Source organism: Ursus americanus, chromosome 15 (genome assembly GCF_024610735.1).
Source record: "Ursus americanus isolate L20-20 chromosome 15, mUrsAme1.1.p, whole genome shotgun sequence".
In the NCBI taxonomy this organism is placed as follows: domain Eukaryota; kingdom Metazoa; phylum Chordata; class Mammalia; order Carnivora; family Ursidae; genus Ursus; species Ursus americanus.
Window position 1 is genome coordinate 18,502,515 of NC_142141.1, and position 21,131 is coordinate 18,523,645.

General features: G+C 46.4%; 1 protein-coding gene across 2 annotated transcripts in view; it reads right to left on the reverse strand.

The window, feature by feature from the left end:
* Positions 1 to 21,131, reverse strand: part of CYFIP2 (cytoplasmic FMR1 interacting protein 2) — a 120,818-nt gene that overhangs the window by 16,681 nt on the left and 83,006 nt on the right. For both annotated transcript variants that reach the window (XM_045791993.2, XM_045791994.2), the window contains exons 24-26: positions 19,096 to 19,239; positions 17,564 to 17,654; positions 16,355 to 16,485 (exon numbers count right to left, since the gene is read on the reverse strand). In XM_045791993.2, the coding sequence (XP_045647949.1) occupies positions 16,355 to 16,485; positions 17,564 to 17,654; positions 19,096 to 19,239 (366 nt within the window). The remainder of the gene's footprint in view (positions 1 to 16,354; positions 16,486 to 17,563; positions 17,655 to 19,095; positions 19,240 to 21,131) is intronic.

Here is a 21,131-nt window from a genome sequence, read left to right on the forward strand (position 1 = left end):
GGCTTCCACTGTGCCCAGGAACCCATCCAGCCCTTGGCATGTGAAGTGCCCTGAGAGTAGGTTTCTTCCCCACTTGCCCCTGGCTCCTCCTGCTCCAGCCATAACAGCTTGTGTTACTTGAATGTACCATCTGTGCACCCATCATAGAGTTTTTACCTTCTCTCTGGAATGCTCCCAAACCCAGCTCTTGCCCGCACTCCCTTTGCTTAGTAAATTCCCACTCTTCTTTCAGATCTCAATTCAACCATCATTCCTTCAAGGGAGACTTTCTTGACCCCCTTAAGAAAGGGAGGTCTGAGCCTGGGCAGGTTCCTCAGGTGTCCTCAAAGAAGCAAGTTCTTTTCCTTTCAATGTTTGAACCCAATTTGTTTTATACTTTATATTGCCTACCCATGACTGCTTGATTAATGTCGATCTCCCCCTACTGGAATGTAACCTTCACGAAGGTAGGGACAATGTCTATTTTGACTATATTTTACTCCCAATAGTGAGCACAGTGTCTGATAGATAGTAAATGCTCAGTACGCATGTGCAATAAAAACTGAATGTCTGTAGCACAGAAGGGAATTGAGACTTGGGACAACATCTCTATTTTGGGATGTGGGCCCATCTTATGCAGGCCTGCACCTTTCCCTTATTACTAAGGAAAGTATTTTCTCTTCGATTTTACTGACTATTCTGTGTAAATTATATGAAGCATTTTTAAGAAATGCTTTCAGGTGTTCTTAATTTTCTATCCCTTTCTTTCTCCCTGTTTTTTCCTACTTTTTATATATTTACTCAGTTTTCTATATTGAACATATATTACTTTAAAAAATTAATTTGAAAAAACTCTGAAAGTAACTAATTTTTTAACCTTAAAATATGGAGCTTTGGGGGTTTTGAGCTAGCATTAGAGGAAAGGAAATGAAATCCTAGCATGCCACATGGTCCAGCAAGGAATAATATCTGCATAGATATAACAACTTAAATCATATATGTTTTTGCTTTGTTTTGTTTTCTTTAAGTTACATTGAAGGACAAGTTACAGATGCAGAAGAAAAAACAAATGTTACAAAAATATAGCTTTGACCACAGAAAAGTAAAAGTGTAGCTGACACGAGGTAAGAGTTTGTGGAAGTGTCAGAAGTGAAGTTGAGGGTGTTAATTTCCTCATCTTGCACAGAAAGGAGTCAAGATGCTAAATGATGTTACAAAAAGAAGCAGTGGTGGTATCAGTATTTTATCTCGGATCACAAGAGAAGCAATAGAGGTAATAAGTAACATAATCAAATATTAAAGAGGAAGTGAGGGGGGAGATGTATACGAGCTAAAATCTCATCTTTCCAACTAGGGAGTCAGTAAGTAGTGTCTAGAGCCTCCAGTTAAGAAATAGAAGCTATCCTCTTATTACTAAGCATCATGGACAGAACAATGAGAAGAACTAGAAATAGAAATGATGAAAACAAGTCGCCTTGGGGACTGGGGATACAGGTGGGGAGAGGTGCAGCGGAGCCTAGAATGATGTTTCTCATCATAAGCTCGTCTGTAGTATTTGATTTATCATGTGCAATTAAGAACAATTTAAATGGAATAAAATGAAGAGGTTGGATTAAATGGTCTCTAAGGGTCTTTCTCTAGAACTGAGAATCTGTACCAACATAATTGCTTTGTTCTTCAGGGAAGGAGAGGCAATGAGCATTTACTGAACACTAACTCTGTGTCAGGTGCTTTGTACCGTCATTTGCTTTGCACTTTAGAATATCCTATGAGGTAGCCTTATGATCTCCATCCCACAAGCCGGGGCACAGAGACTCTGGGGGAGGTGACGCTTCCTACCCAGGTGCACATGGCGACAAAGAAGCAGTAGGGCTGACAGTGTTAAGAGCAAGGGCCACTTCACTTTGATACTCATGGTTTCTCCATGGCAGCCCATGTGGGCAAAGCCTGAGGAAGAGTGGAATGATACATACACATGATGGCAAAAAATAAATAAAACTATCAAAAATAGAAATAGGAAAAGGTAAAGGAGATGGAGAGGAGGGAGCAGACATTGGAGATCTGGTGTCAAATGGGATGCAGGAGCAGAAAGGGAAATGACACCCACGCCCACTTGGTCACAGGGTCCACAGTGAGGTTTGCAGGTGGCAGGGAGCTGAGATCAGATCCGGGCAAGGTGAATTTCTGATGTCTGTGCACGTCCAAGAGAAGATGTCTAATGGACAACTAGAGGTAAGGTGTGGGGAGGTAAGGCCCCAGAATCTGGGGAGTGGATCTGAACTTGGGAATCATCTTCAGGAGGATGAAAACTGACTCCAGGAGAAGGAAATACACCAGTGAAAGGGTAGGCGTGGCTGGGCATTTCTCAAGGTGACCAGACCCTTACACATACTTCAGCTCTCCTGACTCTGTGAGACCAAAGAAAGAGAGGGTGCAAAGAGATCAAGGCGAGACTGATAAATTCTGGACACTTCCATATCTACCAACACACCAGCTGAAGAGAGGGGACAGGCCACCTGGCAAACCAGGTGTGGGGAAGAAGGCCACTCCGATGTACTTGGTGCTGCTTCTTCCTTCCTTCCCTTCACCAAACATCCGCTGAGTGCTTGCTCTGTGATCTACCCACAACCTAAAGGCACAGAGGTAAGGATGGGGTCCTCCACAGGGTGGAGAGGGGCCCAGAAGCTGCAGGAAACACGATGACGACAGGTGAGATAGGAAAAACTGGATTTGAATGAAGTTTCTGATTTAGTGGGGGAAGAGCCCAGGACACCTGCGACTGGGAAATAAAACAAAGGGCTCTGAAGATTGGGAGGAAGGACAATGACACCAAGTTCCTAGCAGAGAACAGGCATTTGATAAGGTGTGTGCTGAACAGAGTTGGTGAGGGCTTTGGGATGGCTGGAGAGAGTGCGCCAGGTCCCGAACTGCAGGAAAGGTGCAATCGTGCAATCGCAGGCAGAGGCAGAGGGGAGACAAGATCAGGATCAATGTGAAGAGAGCAAGAAACCATCTGCTGGGGCTCCTGAGGGAGGGGTGGACTGACAGGGCTGCCGGCAGTCAAGAGCCAGGCTCTCAGTCTTGGGGACTTGCAGGAAAGGCCGGGCCAAAGCCTCTTTGCTCTGGGAAGAGGAGAGAAGAGACTCATGGGAGCTGCGGGCCTGCTTATGAAGCTCTGGTGACTTTACCTTCATCACCTCACTTAAGATAAAGACCATGAAGTCCGAATAGGTGTCCCCCTGCTATCTGGAAGTGGAGGGTTCCTAATGAAGCCTTTCCTAACCCCAAATGGCATAAAGCAATGAAGCAATGTCCCTTAAATTGTATGGAAAAAATCTGAACATTCCCAGACCCCCAAAACAACCTCTCTTAGGTTTCCCTGATACCTCAGGACACATCTTTCTGAGGGATATGCAAAACAAATTGAAATGAAGCAGAGATAAAGCAAAGTGCAGAGCCCTGGCGGGCTGATGCTAGCTGCCAGTGTCGTTCCTGGGGACAGGGTTTGGTGGGGCCACTCATGCTGCTTCTAGAGCGACTTGCTGCAAAACAACAGCTGATTGCTACTCTGGCTTTTCACTTTTTTTTCCTGACAGCAATATCCTCTTTGGAATTCTTGTGGTTAGTGAAAACAGGTACCATTGTAAGGTCTTTTATAAAAGCAAAGTGGCAGAACACGAACTTTCAAAGAGCAGGGGATCCTTGCGCTTGGCCTCAGCATTTTTGGGGTGTGGAAAATAAGGTTGAGAGGATTTCATCACTTCCTTGGAGTCTCATAGCTAGTAAGTACAGAGGCGAAACGTGAACCCAGGATTTCTGAGCCCAAAGATATGCCCTTTGCTGGAGAGCGCCTGGGGGTCAAGCCGACGTCAGGCTGAGACACACTGATGGAACTCAGCCTTATCTGTCCCTTTGGCTCTTCTAGTCTCATGCTGTGTAATGGTCTCCAGACTTAGTGACACGCCTTCTTTAATTGTAAGGCACTGTGTGTTCTCCTGGATGTGGGCGGAGCATACGTAGAAGAGCTGAGATCTCTCAGAATTCTCTGGCTGACCAGGGCCTGGCCACTGGGCCACCATCCTAAACCAGCCTGACCCTGTTCTTTCCTTCGGCTCCACTGCTGAGTTCTACAGTCTTGAATGAGACACAGAAATGTCTGTCTTGGGCTAAGAGAGGAACAATGGCACTGAAGTTACAAATTTGTTATCCTTGATCTCTAAAAACCACCACCCCACCACAATTTTAGTTACTTTATATGTGTTAATTGACTTGACATTTGTCATTTTCTTCTGGAAATGCACCCGATACCTAATTCAGGCCAGGGCTGTCCCCTGAAAAACTATTAATTTGGCAGATTTTCCTCCTGGCTTTACTAAGAAATAATTGACATATAACACTGTGTAACTTTAAGGTGTACAATGTGATTTTTTAAAAAGATTTTATTTATTTGAGTGACAGTGAGAGTGGAGAGAGAGAAAGAGCCAGAGCATGAGCAGGGGGAGGGGCAGAAGGAGAGGGAGAAGCAGACTCCCTGCTGAGCAGGGAGACCCAAGAGGGGCTTAATCCCATGGGATCTTGACTGGAGTCAAAGGCAGATGCTTAATCAACTGACTGAACCACCCAGGCATCCCTGTGATGATTTGATGATTGTGAAATGGTTACCACAATAAGGTCAATGAACGCATCTTTCACGTCATACAATTACCATTTTTTGTTGTGGTGGTGGTGGTGGGGATATAATTTAAGATCTATGCTCTCAGTGGCTTTCAAGTTTCCAACACAGTATTGCTAACTGTAGTCACCATGCTGTACGGTACATCACAGCACGTATGTTTTTAAAGTTGCTACTCTAGCCCCTTTCTTCTTGTTGCTCAAGTCTTTATGCTCATTTAAAAAGAAAAAAAAAAGAAAATGCAGATTTTTTTTTTTAAGAAAGAAATTTTTAATCCCACCACCTAGGGGTCATCACTGATAACATTTTGGGATTTATCCTGCCAGGTTCTTCTACACATACAACATTTAAGTATATATTTTAAAACAATTGAGTATAGGGGCGGGAGGTTAAGCATCTGCCTTCGGCTCAGGTCATGAGCCCCACGTTGGGCTCCCTGCTCAGCGGGGAGTCTGCTTTCTCTGCCCCTCCTTCCCGCTCATGCTCTCTCTCAAATAAATAAATGAAATTCTTTTTAAAAAAATACAATAATGGGGCATAAAATGTCTACTCTTTTGTAATCGTTTTCATCACTTAGCATATACTATCAACATTTTGCAGAGTTTCTCTTTTAATATTTGTCTTTGTTTTTGCCTGAAGGAGTCTTTTGCTTTCCCCACACCCTTTCCTGAGGAACCTTACTTCTCAAAATTATTTGATAGATGAATACCCCCTAAAGTACTGGCTCTCACAGCGTTATCTTTCTCCAAACCCGTCTTAGCAGACTTCATATTTTTAGTGGCACTTTTAAAGATCAGATAACATTTCAAACCAAAAGTCTGTAATAGGAGAATTTCAGACAGTGATGGAAAGGAGAAGAGATGCTTTGGTCTGGGGGGTGGGCAGTCCTCTTGGTGCCCCTTGAATTATAACACCAAGGAAGTCAATAAGCATTAGGGTAGACGCAAAGGATGGTAGGATTTTGCCGTACCCTGATCAAGACCTTCGGTGTACTTTGGTTTCCTTATCTGTACCCTGACCTTCCAAGTCTGCTGTGAGGCTAGACTGTGCACCCAGGGAGAGAGTGTCATAAGAGATGAATGAGGTTGGGGCAGTAGGCATGGCTGAATTTTCTAGGCCTTGTGGGTCACAGCTGGGAGCTAGAATTTTAAGTACAAGGAGAAGCCACCTGTCAGTTTTAAGCAGGAGGGTAACATGATCTGATTTATAATAGTATTAAGGTGCTTTTGCTGCTACCTGGAAAATCAGCTCTGCCATTTTATTCCCTAATGCTTTACCTACTAGTAAATTCTTCCCTTTTAACAAGAGTGGAAAGGCAGTGACCCTCAAAAAAGCTGAGCTTGAGACATTTCTCTTAAACGGCACCTCGGGAGAAGGCATTATTGCTTTCTTTTCTCCAAAAGACCCTGAAGTAGAGGGAAAGCCTCCCCACCGTGGCCTGGGGGAAGAGGGCAGCTGACAGTGGCATGCTGGGTATTCACTCAGGGCCACTCACAAATCCTGTGCTGTCTCTTGCTAATGTGGACTGGACAGCTTTCCCGGCTTCATCTGCCTTTCCACGATTCTACACTGACATTTCCTGCTTATAAATCAAATAGAGGGGTAGCATGAAAGTCGTGGCTGAATTCAGCACTACAGATGCCTCTATAAATTAAAAAAAAAAAATGAGGTCAGAAGCAGCTCCTAAGCATATGTTACCAAAAATAAATCTCACCAACTAGCAGAAGTAGCTGGAAAAACCAAAAACCCTCATAACTTTTCTTCCTCCTTAGACACTGTGACCCCGTCTGCTTAAGTGACCCCCTTTTTCTTCTTAACTTTCCAGATTCCATAATGAAGTTCCTTTCCTCCCCCCTTCAACCTTGTGTTATGAAAAACACGGAATATATAAAATATTTGAAAGAACAATCCACACCCTTATACTCTGGACGTAGTCACAGTGACCCTTTCTTTTACCATTTCTGCTTTGACTCTGTACGTTTTACTAAATCCCTGAGAGCAAGCTGAAGTCACTGCATTCCTCACCCTTAACTGCTTCAGCGCACAACTCCTAAAACCAAGAGGGTCCTCCTGTGTAACTTCAGGTTTGCGAGCGCCTACATTCAAAAACATTCTTAATATCGCAGAAGATGCAGTTGATACTAACATGTTCTTAGTTGTCTCTAAAACATTCCTTTTATAGCTTTTTTTTTTGGAACCAGGATCCAACCATAATGGGTTTTCTAAAGCGTGAAGAAGTGTGACTGTTCTACACAAAAGGACCTCAATGAATTCCTTATTTGGGAACTGCTGCGCCCTCCTGCTTGCGTGGGGTTCTCCACACCGGGTTCTCTCTGGGGGGAGCTAGTGAGTGACCAGGGCCAGGAGGTCACTTCCACACGTACCAAGTGCCATGCTAATTCGTATTATTCCTACTGCTTAGCACAAGTACTAACACCTTACGGTTACGAGAACAGGGATCATCAGATGACTAATAAGAACCAAAAGCTACTTTAAAATTGCCTGTGGTCAGCAGAGCGAGTAAAAGTGAAGACGTTTCGGAATCGGGATGTAAAAATATTTTATTGTAAGGGACCCTCATAAAAATTCTTCAAGGGATGAGTAATTTATTTTTTGTATTAGTTTCAGTTTTAAAATTTTCCTTTGCTGTTTTACTTAAAACTGATGGACCATGAGGGATTTCTTTCTTTTTCTTTTCATTTTCTGGGGAAATATTTTTAACTACTGATTAAAATTTTTTTTAATTTTTAATTTTTTAACTAAACTCTTTGCCCAACGTGAGGCTTGAACTCATGACCCCAAGATCAAGAGTCACAGGCTCCACCGACTGAGCCAGTCAGGTACCCCTGACCATGAGGGATTTCCAGCACATACCACAAAACCTCATGTTCCCAACTCACTCAGCCTGGGGCTAACTGGGGACTTGATTTCTCTTGTGTAAAGGACACCCTACAGATTCAGGATATGTGTTTTAAAAAAACAGTGTCAAGGTGATTCTATGCATGCCGTATTTACATACAACAGCATTAGATGCTACCTTTAGGCTCCGATTCTGGGTGGAAAAACTATGTATCTGTTTTAGCCGATCTCCTAAAGGGAATCATCAAACCAATCTCAGAACAATATTTTCCTAACATTCTAAGTTGTGAGGCAACCAAAAGACCGTAACACTAACGTTAATATTTTATGTTTTTGTCTTTGTCAAGCGAGTGTGGAGAAATGAGCGGGGGGACTGGAGGCTGAGGACCCCCCAGGAATCCCCACTCTGATTTTCTGGTGGGAGGAGAGTGTGTGTGGGGGGGTGTAGAGAGCCTAACCAGAGAGCCCAGCATTCTAAACATTCCCTTATAAGGACACACGTAGATGGATAGTGAAGTGTTTCCTGCATGCTGATGTTAAGCTCCAAAGATACAGCCTGTGAAGCAGGCGACAAATTAGGCTTCCCACACCCAGCTTTGTACAGGAAGTATGAGCTACGGCTTCCAGCCCCTGGCCTGGGATTCCAGATGCAGTGGAAAGCTCAGTGGTGATACAGCCCATCTGCTCCTGTTTCGCGGGGCCCTCACTTCCAGGAGCTCTTTGTAAACCTGGCCAAATAAATCAGTGATCTTATCTGGTTCTGTGTGTCTGTGTGTCTGCACGTGTGTGTGTGGTCTTTCCCCACTAATCTGCGCCTCACTCAAATAATGCTGTCTACGACCATGGCTCACCTCTGCTTTTTCTCCCCACTCCCTGAATTGTCAAGGGGAAAAATAATTATGATTCTGGATCAGAATCACGTCTGGTCAGCTGGGAAAGACCTACAGCCAAGAAACTGGCTTAGGACGTAGCTCCCTCCCCACTACCAGGTGCATGTCAGTGTCTTCCGATGCCAGCATTTCCTAAAAGGTGGGAATTGGGGATGCAGGGAAATGATACTTAACAACAGCGAGTCACGGTGAGAAAGTTCTTTCCCTCTCAGTTCCGACTACTTTAATGAGAAAGTCTCCGTTTGGATCCAGCACATCTTATCACTTCTCTAACATTTGCTCATCTCCATTTTTAACAGACCTCAGGCTCAGAGGTCTGGGCAGGTAGCAGGAATTACATTACTTTGTTTTATTTTGATTAAATTTTTTGTTCTGGTTGCTTTCTAATGATGGTAAGAGATAATACTTTTTTATTGGAAGTGATATTAAGTGTCTTTTTAAAATAAATTTAAGTTAAAAAGTTAATTTAAAGAAAAATACTTTGTAAACAAGAGGACTAGGGGTCTGTAGATATGGCAAGACTTGTGACAACACATCAATGACTAGCCTCTGGGAACACTGGCTAAGAAGACTCCTTCTAGATCCGGGGTTCTCCACCCCGGCTGCACACTGGAATCAAGTGTGGAGCTTTGGGCCTGGCATCTCAGCCAGGGCCTCCTCAGGGCCGGACGCAGTTCAGACACGGGATGAGGAAGGAGCTCTGGGAGCGGCGCTACTGAGCAGCCGCAGCTGGGACCACTACACCACCTCCTGGAGGTTCGCAGACATCGCTCTCCAGTAACTCGCTGGAGAGCAGACTGCATTAGGACTCCCGAACCCTCAGCTTCTAGGCGTTCTCTCCACTGGGGGCTCCCCAGAGAAAAGTCATCCGTGCAGAGCCTCATAACCAAGGCTCTGATTGCTTGGCAATTACTGGCAATGCTGATGAAACAGACACAACATGTTTCAAGGACCAGGGTGCGGCTTTGGATTAAGGTGACTGACAGTCTCTGTCTCAAATGGAATGGTGTTATCTTGGCAGGCTTTGGAGGATAAACAGGGATGTTTTTACTTGTCATCTAGAACTGAGCTAAAACGTCCCTCCCCTCATCATTTAGGCCATCAGGAGCCCTGTGTTGGGTGCGGAGGATACGAAAATGACCCTCAAGCAGGAAATCTGTTCTATCACCCCTCCCTCCCGGTTTCCACTGTTTTATACCCTCATCACTTTGCTGTTGTGGGTCTTGGCTGGTGGTCTCCAGACTTTTTGACCACAAGCTCTCATCAGTAAAATTCTAAGCACACACCTCAACTGACATGTATTTATTTGATCAACTCTGGAGAGCTGTCATTTTTGACCAGTGTGCTAAGAGGAAGGCTTAGTTTCTTTATTATTTTCTGAGTAAAAGGTTAAAAACTCCGAGCTCATCCTGCCTAACACCTGGACGGCTAACCTTCTATGCTGCCGGCCGAAGGTGTGGACTGTGAAGGACGCCACCAGGGAAGGGACCCTGTCCAGTGACCTCTGAGTTCTGGAGTCCCACACACCCCAGGGGGGCTCTCAGTCATGTCTGCGGAGTCAGTGACTCTCACCTGTCAGACCCTGTTTGCCAGGAACCTGCTGCGTTGATGAAGCTAGCGGGTTTGTTTTCCAGATTGGGACAAATCTGAAAGGATGTCGAAATAGTTAAAAACTATAAAGACATGGCGTGCCTGAGTGGCACTGTCATTTGAATGTCTGACACTTGGTTTTGGCTCAGGTTTTTATCTCAGGGTCATGAGATCAAGCCCTGAGTCAGGCTCTGCACTCAGCAGGGAGTCTGCTTGAGATTCTCTCTCTCCCTCTCCCTCACCTCCCACTCCCACACCCACTCGCTCTCTCCCTCTCTCAAATAAATCCATAAATCTTAAAAAACACAAACAAATGAACAAACGAACTATAAAACCATGGACAGGAAAGGTATTACTGGGAGTCAAGCCCTTCCACCAAGCCTGGCTCATTTTCAATCTAGAATACCACCGGGCTCTGAGTCTGGGCTGAAGATGCTCTGCTTGCAGATGGACTGAGGGGCTCTGCTTAGTGGTGCCTGGATGTGGGGACAGGATGCGCCTCCTGAGTAGCTGGAGGGGTCTTTGGTCAGGGCGATGGGAAAAATAACCCTGGATCAACAACAGGTGGGAATACGGAGCGAAGGTCTGAGATGGACAGTGAAGGGCGGGCTTTTGCTGTTTTACTTCCCACGCATCAGGATTGTGCACATTTGTTAAATGGGTGAGTACTTCCTCTTAAGGGAAAAGAAAGCAAAAATGTTTATTGCACTAAATTCAAATAATTTAGAGTGTAAAGTAAAAAGTGGGAGACCCCTATCTCCTGCTCACCCCATACAGGTATGACCTCTCTTCCTAGCTCAGTGAACATTACTCTTATAACTAAACAAAGAGAAAGAAAGAAAGAAAGAAAGAAAGAAAGAAAGAAAGAAAGAAAGAAAGAAAGAAGGAAGGAAGGAAGGAAGGAAGGAAGGAAAGAAAGAAAGAAAGAAGAAAGAAAGAAAGAAAACAGTTCATATTAATATGCTGGAACATAAAACCATCTGCAAGGATACCCTTTGGAACGTTGAACAGTGGCTATCTTAGTGTGGGGCAAGGTGGTTTTTTTCTTTTTTCTGCTCCTCTGGGTTTTCTAGCCATGACTTTATTTCCGTTATGCAATAAGAAAAACAAAATTAAAGGAAAAGGACTATAAAGTGGAAGCGGGAGAGAGAGGAGTCAGATGTGGAGCTGGAACCAAAACCAAAACCAAAACCAAAACCAACAAGTCAATCCGCAAGGCTCCGCAGAGCAGCGCTCTGTCCCTGGCTGTGCTAACTGCAAGCATCTTTGCTTCTCACCCAGACTCCCGCACTGGCTGTAACCCTGGGAAAGGCATCTCCCTCTTGGGGCCTCGGCTTCCTATCTGCAAAATGTGGGATCGCACTAGCTCAGTGGTTCCCAACAGGGGGAGGTTTTGGCCTCTACATAATAGGCAGTAACTGGAGACTTTCTTTGGTTGTTACAACGGGGGAGGGTGCTCCTGGCATCTAGAGAGAGGGTAGAGCCCAGAGATGCTGCTCAATGCCCTGTGGTGACAGGACAGGCCCCTCCAACAGAAGGTTATCTGGCCCACGCTGTCCCGGTGCCGAGGCTGCGAAACCTGCCTCGATGGCATTCAGTTCTGTGAGTCTGGGCCCCGACTCTCCTCGCCTCCTGTAAGAGGAGCAATGTGCTCGTGACTGCCCAGACTCTGACTGCAGCCCGCTCCGCTATCAGGAGGAGAGAAGAAATAAACAACAGGGCCCAAGGCAGTGAACACTCTGAAGTCCTGGCCGGGAGGTTCTGCCCTGAACGGCAGACAGGCTGTGTTCTTCCCAGGGACAGCCCTTCCCTCGCTCACGTGAACAAACAGGGCCCTCTTCTGGCGTATGTCTGCACAGTGAACAATGGGGCTGATGGCTCAAAAACCACACAAAATTTGACCAAAAACTCAGTGACTGTGCAATATTTCCCTGAGGACCATCTTATGATTTCTCAGGGTAGGGTACACCAGAGGAAGTACTAGTTGTTAATAACTGAATTTCCTTTGAAAACATAACAGGACTTATAAATAGATACCTAACAAATGCTGATTCATCTCGGGCTAGACTCAACAAATATCTAAGAGGCTATCACGGCTTGACCCCTTGTGCGCCCTTGATCAATGACGCACGTGGCGCCCCCACCACGGAGCAGGGAGGAGGTCTTTTCAATTGCTGGTGCTGGGACGACCGGGGAAGAAAGGAAAATGGATTTCTACCTCCCATGAAACACACACATCAATTCCAAGTGGATAACAGACTTAAAGTTCTGTTAAGCCTCGAAAGGCTACATTAAAACTTTTAGAAGATAACACATCTTCATGACTTTAGAGTGGGAAAGTTTTTTTAAACAAGTCACAAAAGCACCAACCACATGGGGGGAAATGATAAATATACCAAGTGTTAAGAATTTCTATTTCTCAAAAGACATGCCACAGAAATACATTTACAATTCATGTATCCACAATATATCAATAATAGATATGAATCAATAAGGAAAAGATAACTTGATTTAAAAATAGGCAAAACTAGTGGACAGCCTTTCACAAAAGAGGCTGTCCCATTGGCAGTGCCCTGTGAAAAGGGGCCAACATTCACGGTCATCAGGGAAATCAAAACCATAATGAGATATCACGACACACCCAGCAGAATGGCAATGATAGAAAAGGCAGACAAAGCCAGTGTTCACAAGGATGTGAAGAAGTGAAAACTCTTCTGCATCGCTGAATGACTGACTGCATTGGCACAACTACTTTATACAACTGTTTGGCAGCATCTATCCACACACTGGCCTAGCCATTCTATCACACGGTAAATTTACCTGATAAAAATGAGAGCATAGATCCACCAAAAGAAATGCCCAAGAACACTGACGGCATCTTCATTCATAAAAGCATCACTGTTTACTCTGTAAACAACCCAACCTCCACCCACAGTAACGGGGATGATCTGATGAGTCCATGCAGTGAGAATATTATTACTCTATGGATGTTAGACCACAATTAAAAATGCCAAGCAAACAACCTGATTCACAGGTATAGAGATTTCTGTACTAATACTACACCTTGAATTTTGAGAAATATTCACAAGTACCTAACAAAGAGAAAAAATACACCATTGTACAAGTGGCCAATCTTTTCAATTTATATTCTGCCAACTTACGGATTAATAATATATGAATAATCTCGGTTAAAAACAAAAAGGCAAGCCTCAGGATGAGAGAAGGTATTTGCAGCAAAAATTCCAATATGGAACCCACAATCAGAAACTCTGCAAATCTATTAGAAAAAGACAACATGAGATGAGTGGGCAAAAAACTTCTTACTTTGTACTATTCAGTATTCTTCCAGTTTTTCTGGCATTATTAATCTATGTTACGTATTACTTCTATTTTTTGAATTAACTTTTAGTTGAATAATAATACATGAAAATATTTTCCTTGTAAAATATTAGACATTTCAGATAAAATTGAAGTCCCTGTTGACCCCTAATCCTAGCTTCTTCCCTGATACCTAAAGAAAAAGACTGAACTATTTGGTATACTTTTTTTTCCCCTAAGATTTTTGTTTTCAATGCAGTGTTATTTTGTGGGTTTTATTTTTTGTTCATTTTATACGTACGGCATCATAATGTGTGTCTTGTCCTATGATTTGTTTTTTTTTTCACTCAGTGTTAACATCTTTCAACATTTTCTATGTGGGTATATACAAAGCTATTTGAGGACCTTATTCTTTTTAACTGCTTCCGAGTCCTCCATAAGAACAGATGTTCCACAGCTTAAATAGTCCTTCTTCTGCAGATGGTCATTAAGGCCTCTCCGTTCTTTCCTTCCTCCCTCCCTTTCTTTTTGTGCTATAAGTACCCCTCTTTAATTAGAACAGTGGATATGTCATGCCTCATTCTCATCTCAGAAAGCACTGTCTTGGTTTGCGGATTCCCCTGTTGTCAAGTAGAGAGCACAGCGCACAGCTCTGGGGAGCCCTAACCCTTGCTATGTTGGCCTCCAACAGGCCTGGACTCAGTCCTGGAAACCTAGGCTTTCCTTCTTCTGCCTCTGCTGCTGATGGGCCTGGGACCTCAGGACAGAGCTCCCCTCTCTGGTTTCCACTGCCTCACGTATGAATGGAGGGGGTGGGAGCATAGACGGTTGAGGCCTCTCTCAGCTCTGAAGGTCTTTTATCCCGAGTATCCTCTTGTCTTCAGTGATATATGCCAGTGACCATCCGGCAGGAATGCCTGAGAAAAAAATTCTCCTTTCCTCGTATCCCCATCAATAGTCTGCTTCTTGGGATTTGCACGGGGGAAGCTTAATGGTTGCTCCCAGGTCACAGCTCCTCGTGAAAGAAGGTGCTACCAGGAGACACGTAGGCACTGGGTTTCCAGGGGCTGGCCCTCCCCCATCTCCACTCCTCCCGGTGCCCCTGGAGCCTCTCCCCATCTTCCTGAAGCCTTGAACAGAGCAGTGTTTCCTACTCATCTTATCCTTGTGACTTCTGAAGGCTAAGTTGCCATGGCAACTCAGGCCACTGAACCGTGTTCAAAACCTGTTACCATAAAGAGGAACACTTAGCTGTCTCAAGAGTCTATTTAAAGGGGAACAGAGAGGCAATTACTCCTTATGGAGGGGAAGCAAAACCGTGTGCATTTCCGAGCCTTTCCGCGGGGAAGGGTCTGAGAGAGCAGATGGGACTTGTCCCTTGTAGAGGTGGGGACCCCAGGATGGAGTGAACCGGCTCACTCATGCCGAGGATGAGAACAATGAGAAGCAGGAATCTCCCTGTTCTTATTCTGAGCTTACTTCTCCTCTTGCTCTACCCATGTCCTGTCTCCTCCCTACTTCCCTCCTTCCCCTCCCCTCTCCATGGGCCTCCTGCCTCCAGGATGATCCCTGGCCTGGGCAGCTGCAAACAGCCTCAGTCTGCTTAGGCTGGTGCTTCTCCAAGGCTGAAAGGGACTTCCACCAACGTAACCCCAACCCCCTCATCCTCCATCTCAGAAAACTCCAATGGTTTCCTGCCCAGACCCGCAGCTACCTGCTCTCCTGTCTCAGCAACTATCTTGTCCCCTTTGCCTCAGCTCCTTCCAGGGTTCTTTCTCTTTCTTAAAGATACCAAGCTCCTCCCTCTGCAAAAGCAGCTTATCCCTCCGGACACCCATCACTCTCTATCCTGTATTCCTTTTCATTCCTTTACAGCTTGTACAACCCTGCGCATTCTGCTTGTTTACTTCTCCAATCATGCCCCTCTCGGGAGTAAGAACGGTGGTAATTTGTCTCCCTTACCCAAGGCCCTTCACCCACAAGCTAGCGCTGCAGTAGCAAGGAGCGGGCTCTCGGTCCCCTTTTGCTGACTGAGCACACAGACGCTCAAAGATCCTCCTGCTGCCTCCTGGGGACTGTGCCTCTCCCTTTCCTTCCAGCACTCCACTGCTCCATTGCACCAGTTCCCCCACGGCTGGAGGGCTGTGGACCCCACACTTGGACGGGAGCAGGCAGCGCAGAGCATTGGGGAGGATGAGAAAAAGGCAGCCTCTGTGACGAAGCCATGAGGGCTGGTGGGGACAGATGAGCGGTCAGGTGGCTGAAGGGAGTGCAGGGTCTGTGTCAGCCTGGGAGGTGGGAGCATGGTGAAGCAAGCCTCTGTGCATCATGGTAACTAGGACCAATTCTTTAGTTCTTATTGTATGCACTTTGCATGCTTTTTCTCCTTTCGGCCTCTAAACTACCCTGTGGGTGAGAATGGCCGCCTCCCATCACAACAAATGAAGAGAGCGCGCCATGCTCTTCCCTCAGCCTGGACCCTCGTCCCTGGTTCTTCACCAGGGCAATTCTTGGTCATTGTCCTGGTCACCTCCTCCGGGAAGTCCTCCTTCTCCCCCCACATTAGGTTCTATCTTATGTTCCCACAAAACCCTCTACTCCTTCCTCCTAGCACCTGCTGTAACGTAAACACAGTATTTCTGTGTAAATACTTGTTCAGTCTAAGTCTGCCTGCTACTGTCCAGGACACAGGGCAGGGACTGGCCACTGCCGCATCCCCCAGGGCAGTGCCTGGTCTGTGGCGGCCACACGGGTATCATTTAATAAGTGGATGGAAAACAAAGCCCGGATATGTGGCCAAGATCCTGCAGCTGGTGAAGGTGGGGCTGGGACGGGAACCTGGGTCTGTCTAACACCCATGCCTGCCTTCCTCCCAGGGGTCAAGTGGTGGGAGCTGTGTGTAGGCAGAATGGAGATGGAGGGCATGCCCTGCGTGGGCAGAGCACCGGTCTATGCTGCAGGGCCTCCCCGGCGGGGTGCGGTAGAGTGGCCTCAAGTATCTGGCTAGGGTGGGGGGGTCCCCGATGGCTTTGGGCTCACGACTCACCAGGGCTTGCTCTATGAGGAGGCAGAAAAGGATGGCGTTGCCCACCTCCCTCAGGCTCTGGAACACGTCTGTCTTGAGCTCTGCGTACTCGATGATGTCCTTCAGCTGGTGGTGGAAGAACTCTAGGATCCCTGGGGGGACGAAGGCAGACGCTTAGCGGGAAATGGGCCCTGCTCAGCCCGGATTATGGGAAGTGCTGGCAAACCAAACCCATGTCGCTCTCTTTGTGGGCCGGGGGTGAGAGAGAGAGTTCTTTCAGGGCTCAGTACTAAAGAAAGCTCAGGAGGCTGGCTCACATCTTTTTTGGGGCAAAACAAATGTACCCAAATACAGCATCCCTGGATCTCTCCCAGTCCTTCCAAAAAGTTATCTGAATTCCTGACAATGGCAGGAATTAACACTTGCTTATAAACGTTAGGTATCGTGCTAAGCACTTTTCTACAACTGCTCATTTAATACTCGCAAGAATACCACGAACCAGGCACTTTCACTCTTCTTTTCAGATGAGGCTCAGAGAGGGTAGGTGGCATGCCCATAGTCACACAGTTAGTAAGTGGGGCGGCTGAGATTGAAAACCAGGGCTTTCGAGTACAAGCCCTTTTCTCTTCTGAATCACACCCACTCAGCCCCTGACAGCTTGGTTTTTAGAAAAAAAAACACCAGGTGCCAAACTCACAGCCTCCACCTTTCCCCATTCCCCAGGTCCCAGATTCAGTCCCTGTGCCATTCATTCCCAGGGAAGGAAAGAATGATTTCTCGGGCCAGGGGCAGAGTGGCAAAAACTCCTGCTTCCTGACTCACCTTGGAACTGTCACTTGTAGCACCACCTGTGACACCTCCCTCCCACCAGTGGGCAAATGGAGGACAGGATCCTAGAGTGCTGAGTCAGGAAAGGCCCTAACAAGCAGACTGTAAACGCTCCCACGCCTGCTGTCTTCTCTAGCCCCCCAGCAGTCCTGTGAGGCAGGTGCGGCACGCATCCTTTACCTTCACCAGAGAGCATGGTACTATTGCCCAGAGGGTTTAGAAATGGGTCAAGGCTATGTAGCTAGTGGCGGAGGTAGGACGCAAACCCAGTGCGGGGCCAGCCTGTCCGCATGTTAGAGAGGCGAACGTTCCCAGGGAGATGGCCAGGGCGTCTCCCACCGCGGGATGGGCCTGGATTATTTTCCTATCGCTACCCTGGGCCCCCGGAGCCCCATCACCCACCTGGGGAGCCATACTCGTGCCGGGGTAAGCGGCATATCTTGGGCATCACCTCGATCAGCGTTTTCACGTACTGGAGAACGGTTCCTTGGAGCTGACAAAGAGGAGGGCAACGTGCGTGGGTAATCACCGCGGCTGTCTCTGTTCATCTCTGGACCGAATGCTGGGCTACTGGGGTGTAAAAGCTTCTGCGGCAGCCTGGGGGCAAGCACTATGGACTGAATGTTTGTGTCCCCCCCCGAATTCATATGTTGAAACCCCACCCCCCCAATGTGGTGGTGTGTGGAGACAGGGCCTTTGGGAGGTAATTAAGTCACGAGAGTGGAGCCTCATGATGGGATTCGTGCCCTTGTAAGAAGAGACGAGAGAGAGAGAGGTGAGGCACAGTGAGAAGGCATCTGTACACTAGGAAGAGGGTTCTCGCTAGAACCCTCCCCCCCCACATGCTGGCACCTTGATCTTGGCCGGCCGGCCTCCAGCACTGTGAAAAATCATTTGTTGTTGAAGCTACCCAGCCTGTGGTATCTTGTCATAGCAGCCCGAGCTGCGTAAGACAAGAAGGCTCTGCTCCTTGGGAGGGGGGAGGAGGTTCTCTCCTAAAGGTGGGGCACAGCCCCATTCTCCTTTATACAGAAAAATGGGCCTTTATGATATAGAACAGAGAGCTGTTTCAGTCCCTTAGGCGTACAGACTTCCAGGAGGGAAATTTCTAGGCCCGGGTCTTTCCTGGGGTTGAGGTGCTTACACCGGCTCCAGACTAAGAGCTGAAATGTCATGGGCCAGGGAGCCATGGAGACTGAGGCACATTAGCTAACTTAAACACAGAAAATACATGGGTCTGTCCAGGGCAGACACCTTTAGTCCATTACATTTTCCTGTTTTTACTCGGATTGAGCCTCACAACCTGTAACAACTCACAGCTCTACACAGCTGTTACCAGAGGACTACAGTCAGCAGCTGAATGCGGTTTCCTATTTCTGACATGGTATTCATGACTTTGTTTACTTTTCTTTTGTCATCTCCAAATTTCAGGAAAATCTTGTTTAAATGTTTCAGCTTTGCTTCAGCAGTGTCATGGGGAACTAAATAAAGGTTCTGATAATCATACTTGGGGCGGATATAGAATTCTCTTGAGGCCAGTGCAGTATTGCAAGGGGTTAGCAAGAAATCCCAAGGGGAAGAGGCATGGCGATTGATTAGAGATGTCTGCTGTGAGCACGGGGGAGAAATGGCGGCATGCGTGTCATGGATTTGTCATGCTCAAATTAGAAAACATTACATGGGAGGAGAGGATGAGCAGTGATTAGTAGGCCCTAAAGGTCCAAATCAGGATTGCTGAGTTCAGTTATCAAGTACAATGAGTGAGCTCTGGGTCAGAAAATGGGAGACAAAGCCACAAGGTCAGAAGGTACGCAGAAATGTCACAGAGCGCTAGGTAAGAGTAACCCAAGTTAAGGGCACAGGATTCCCGGGGTGACTCCCACAGACAGAGCTGAAGGCATGTCCCAGGCCTCATTGAGAGGGTCCTTCCTTACCAAGCTCTTGACGATCTTCAGCAGTTCCTCCATGACCACCGCGATGCCCTGGTAACCCAGGAGTCTGCAGATGGTCTTGAAGTGGGGGGGCCCCACGAAGTTCCTGTAGGAGCTGTAGATGTGGCTGTAGGCAATGTTGAGAGGCTGGAAGACAGACGTTGTGGCAAAGTAAGAGGCTGGCAAGTAAATGAATGCCAGCTGAGTCCTGGAGGGAGATTTTTTGCTGCTAAAAGGGACGAAAGCCTGACATCATCCGCGATCTCTCCCCGGGGACCCCTGTGAATATGTTTGCAAGAAGATGGTCACGGAGAGAGGTGTGCTCAGTGACCGCAGTGATGGCAAGAAGGCCACTCCAGGACGGTTCACCAGAAGAAGAGGAGGATGGGCTTCCAGACAAGTATCTTTTTTACAGGCACTCCTGTCACCCATGAACCAGGACTCTGACAAATTGAGGCACAGGGTAGGGGTAAAACAGATGATTTTATTTTTCTAGAGACATCTGTGGTACTAGAAACTGGCTGGAGGAACCGTATGGAAACTCCGTAGCTGATTCAACGTTGCCTCCTTCTACTTTTCCTTGTCTCCATTTATAACGGGGTGGGGTCCCAGGACTGCACGGGACTGGGAGCCAGGAGACCTGTGTTGAGTGCCTGCAAATCACCAATGCTCTTGTGAGCCTCAGTTTCTTCATCTATGAAATGTTGGATAAAATCACGGGTTTCATAACTTTTTAAGGAGCACCAAATGAAAGGTGTCATGGAGGCTGGTGTGTCAAACAGACAAAAGCAGAGTTGCTCCGTTTGGCTGCTGGTTGGAGGCCCAGAGCCCTGGCCACTGCTGACCATTGACCAGCCACCTCCATTGTCCTCTAGACCCCATGACTGATGCACCTTCACCGAATTCATGGAATTTGTTTAAGATCTTTCTGTCTGGGAATATATAACTAAAATACAGGGCCCCAAATTCGTCTCACCTGATTGGTAAGACTGTAAAGTTACGGTTGACTTTATTTTTTGAAGTGCTGCTACTTACGGAACGCCTCATGCCGGGCTTTGTGAAGCCCCCCATGTCGTTCTCGTTCAATCCTCACAACATACACATGCATACAGACAATTCTTAGCCCCGTTTCACAGATGAGGGGACTGAGGTTCAGGGTGGTAAGTAGCTTGCTCAAGGTCACACAGTCCTTAGGTAATTGAGCCCTGACCTGAATCCAGAGAGGTCTGATTCCAAAGCCCACGTTCTTCACCTTTGTATATAATGGTGGACTTTGGAAGCTGAATTCTATTAGAAACCATACCCAGTTTTTGTAGATAAGGCGTCACTTCAAAGCTTAGTTCCGAGTGTAGTTTTCTACCTGGAATCGTAAAAATCTTATACATGAAGCATGCAAATAAGTAAAGACCACATCTGATATTTTATTAGTGGGAAATTTTCTATTGGCAAATTAGAAATTCGACATGAATTAAACAGGAACAGTAATGATGCTTTTGGAGGACGTAAGATTCTTAACTCCCCTTGGAGCCATTGAAGGAAGATTTAATTAAGTTCAGTCTAGGCTTTGTAGTAAGTACGTTCTACTATATATGAATTCTAAACTTTACAACACAAGCATCACATTCATAGTACTCTCTAATAACAACAACATGAAGAAGAAGAACACAATTAGAGTACCCACTAATAATAAGAACTCATGAGGAATCAGAACACCCCTGCACCCAGCGGGTTGAATAATAGCTCGTTTGGTAAGGGCAGGTCTACATATGGCGAGGCTTGGAACGTGAGAAGGGGCAGCACTCTACACTCATGAGCTGTCACAGCAAATTCTACTTGAACCTGGGGAGGGACATCTTCTGCGTAGTTACAAGACTTTCCTAAATATTATGAGGCAGGAAAGGTTTATGTAGGGAGGGAAAAACAACTGATTGAAAATCATGATATTCACTGAAGTCAATGTTCAATAAACCCTGGAAGTACATGAATGAATTGTTGAGTTTCATTCAGCCAATCATGGAACCAGGCTGGGCTGTAAAATT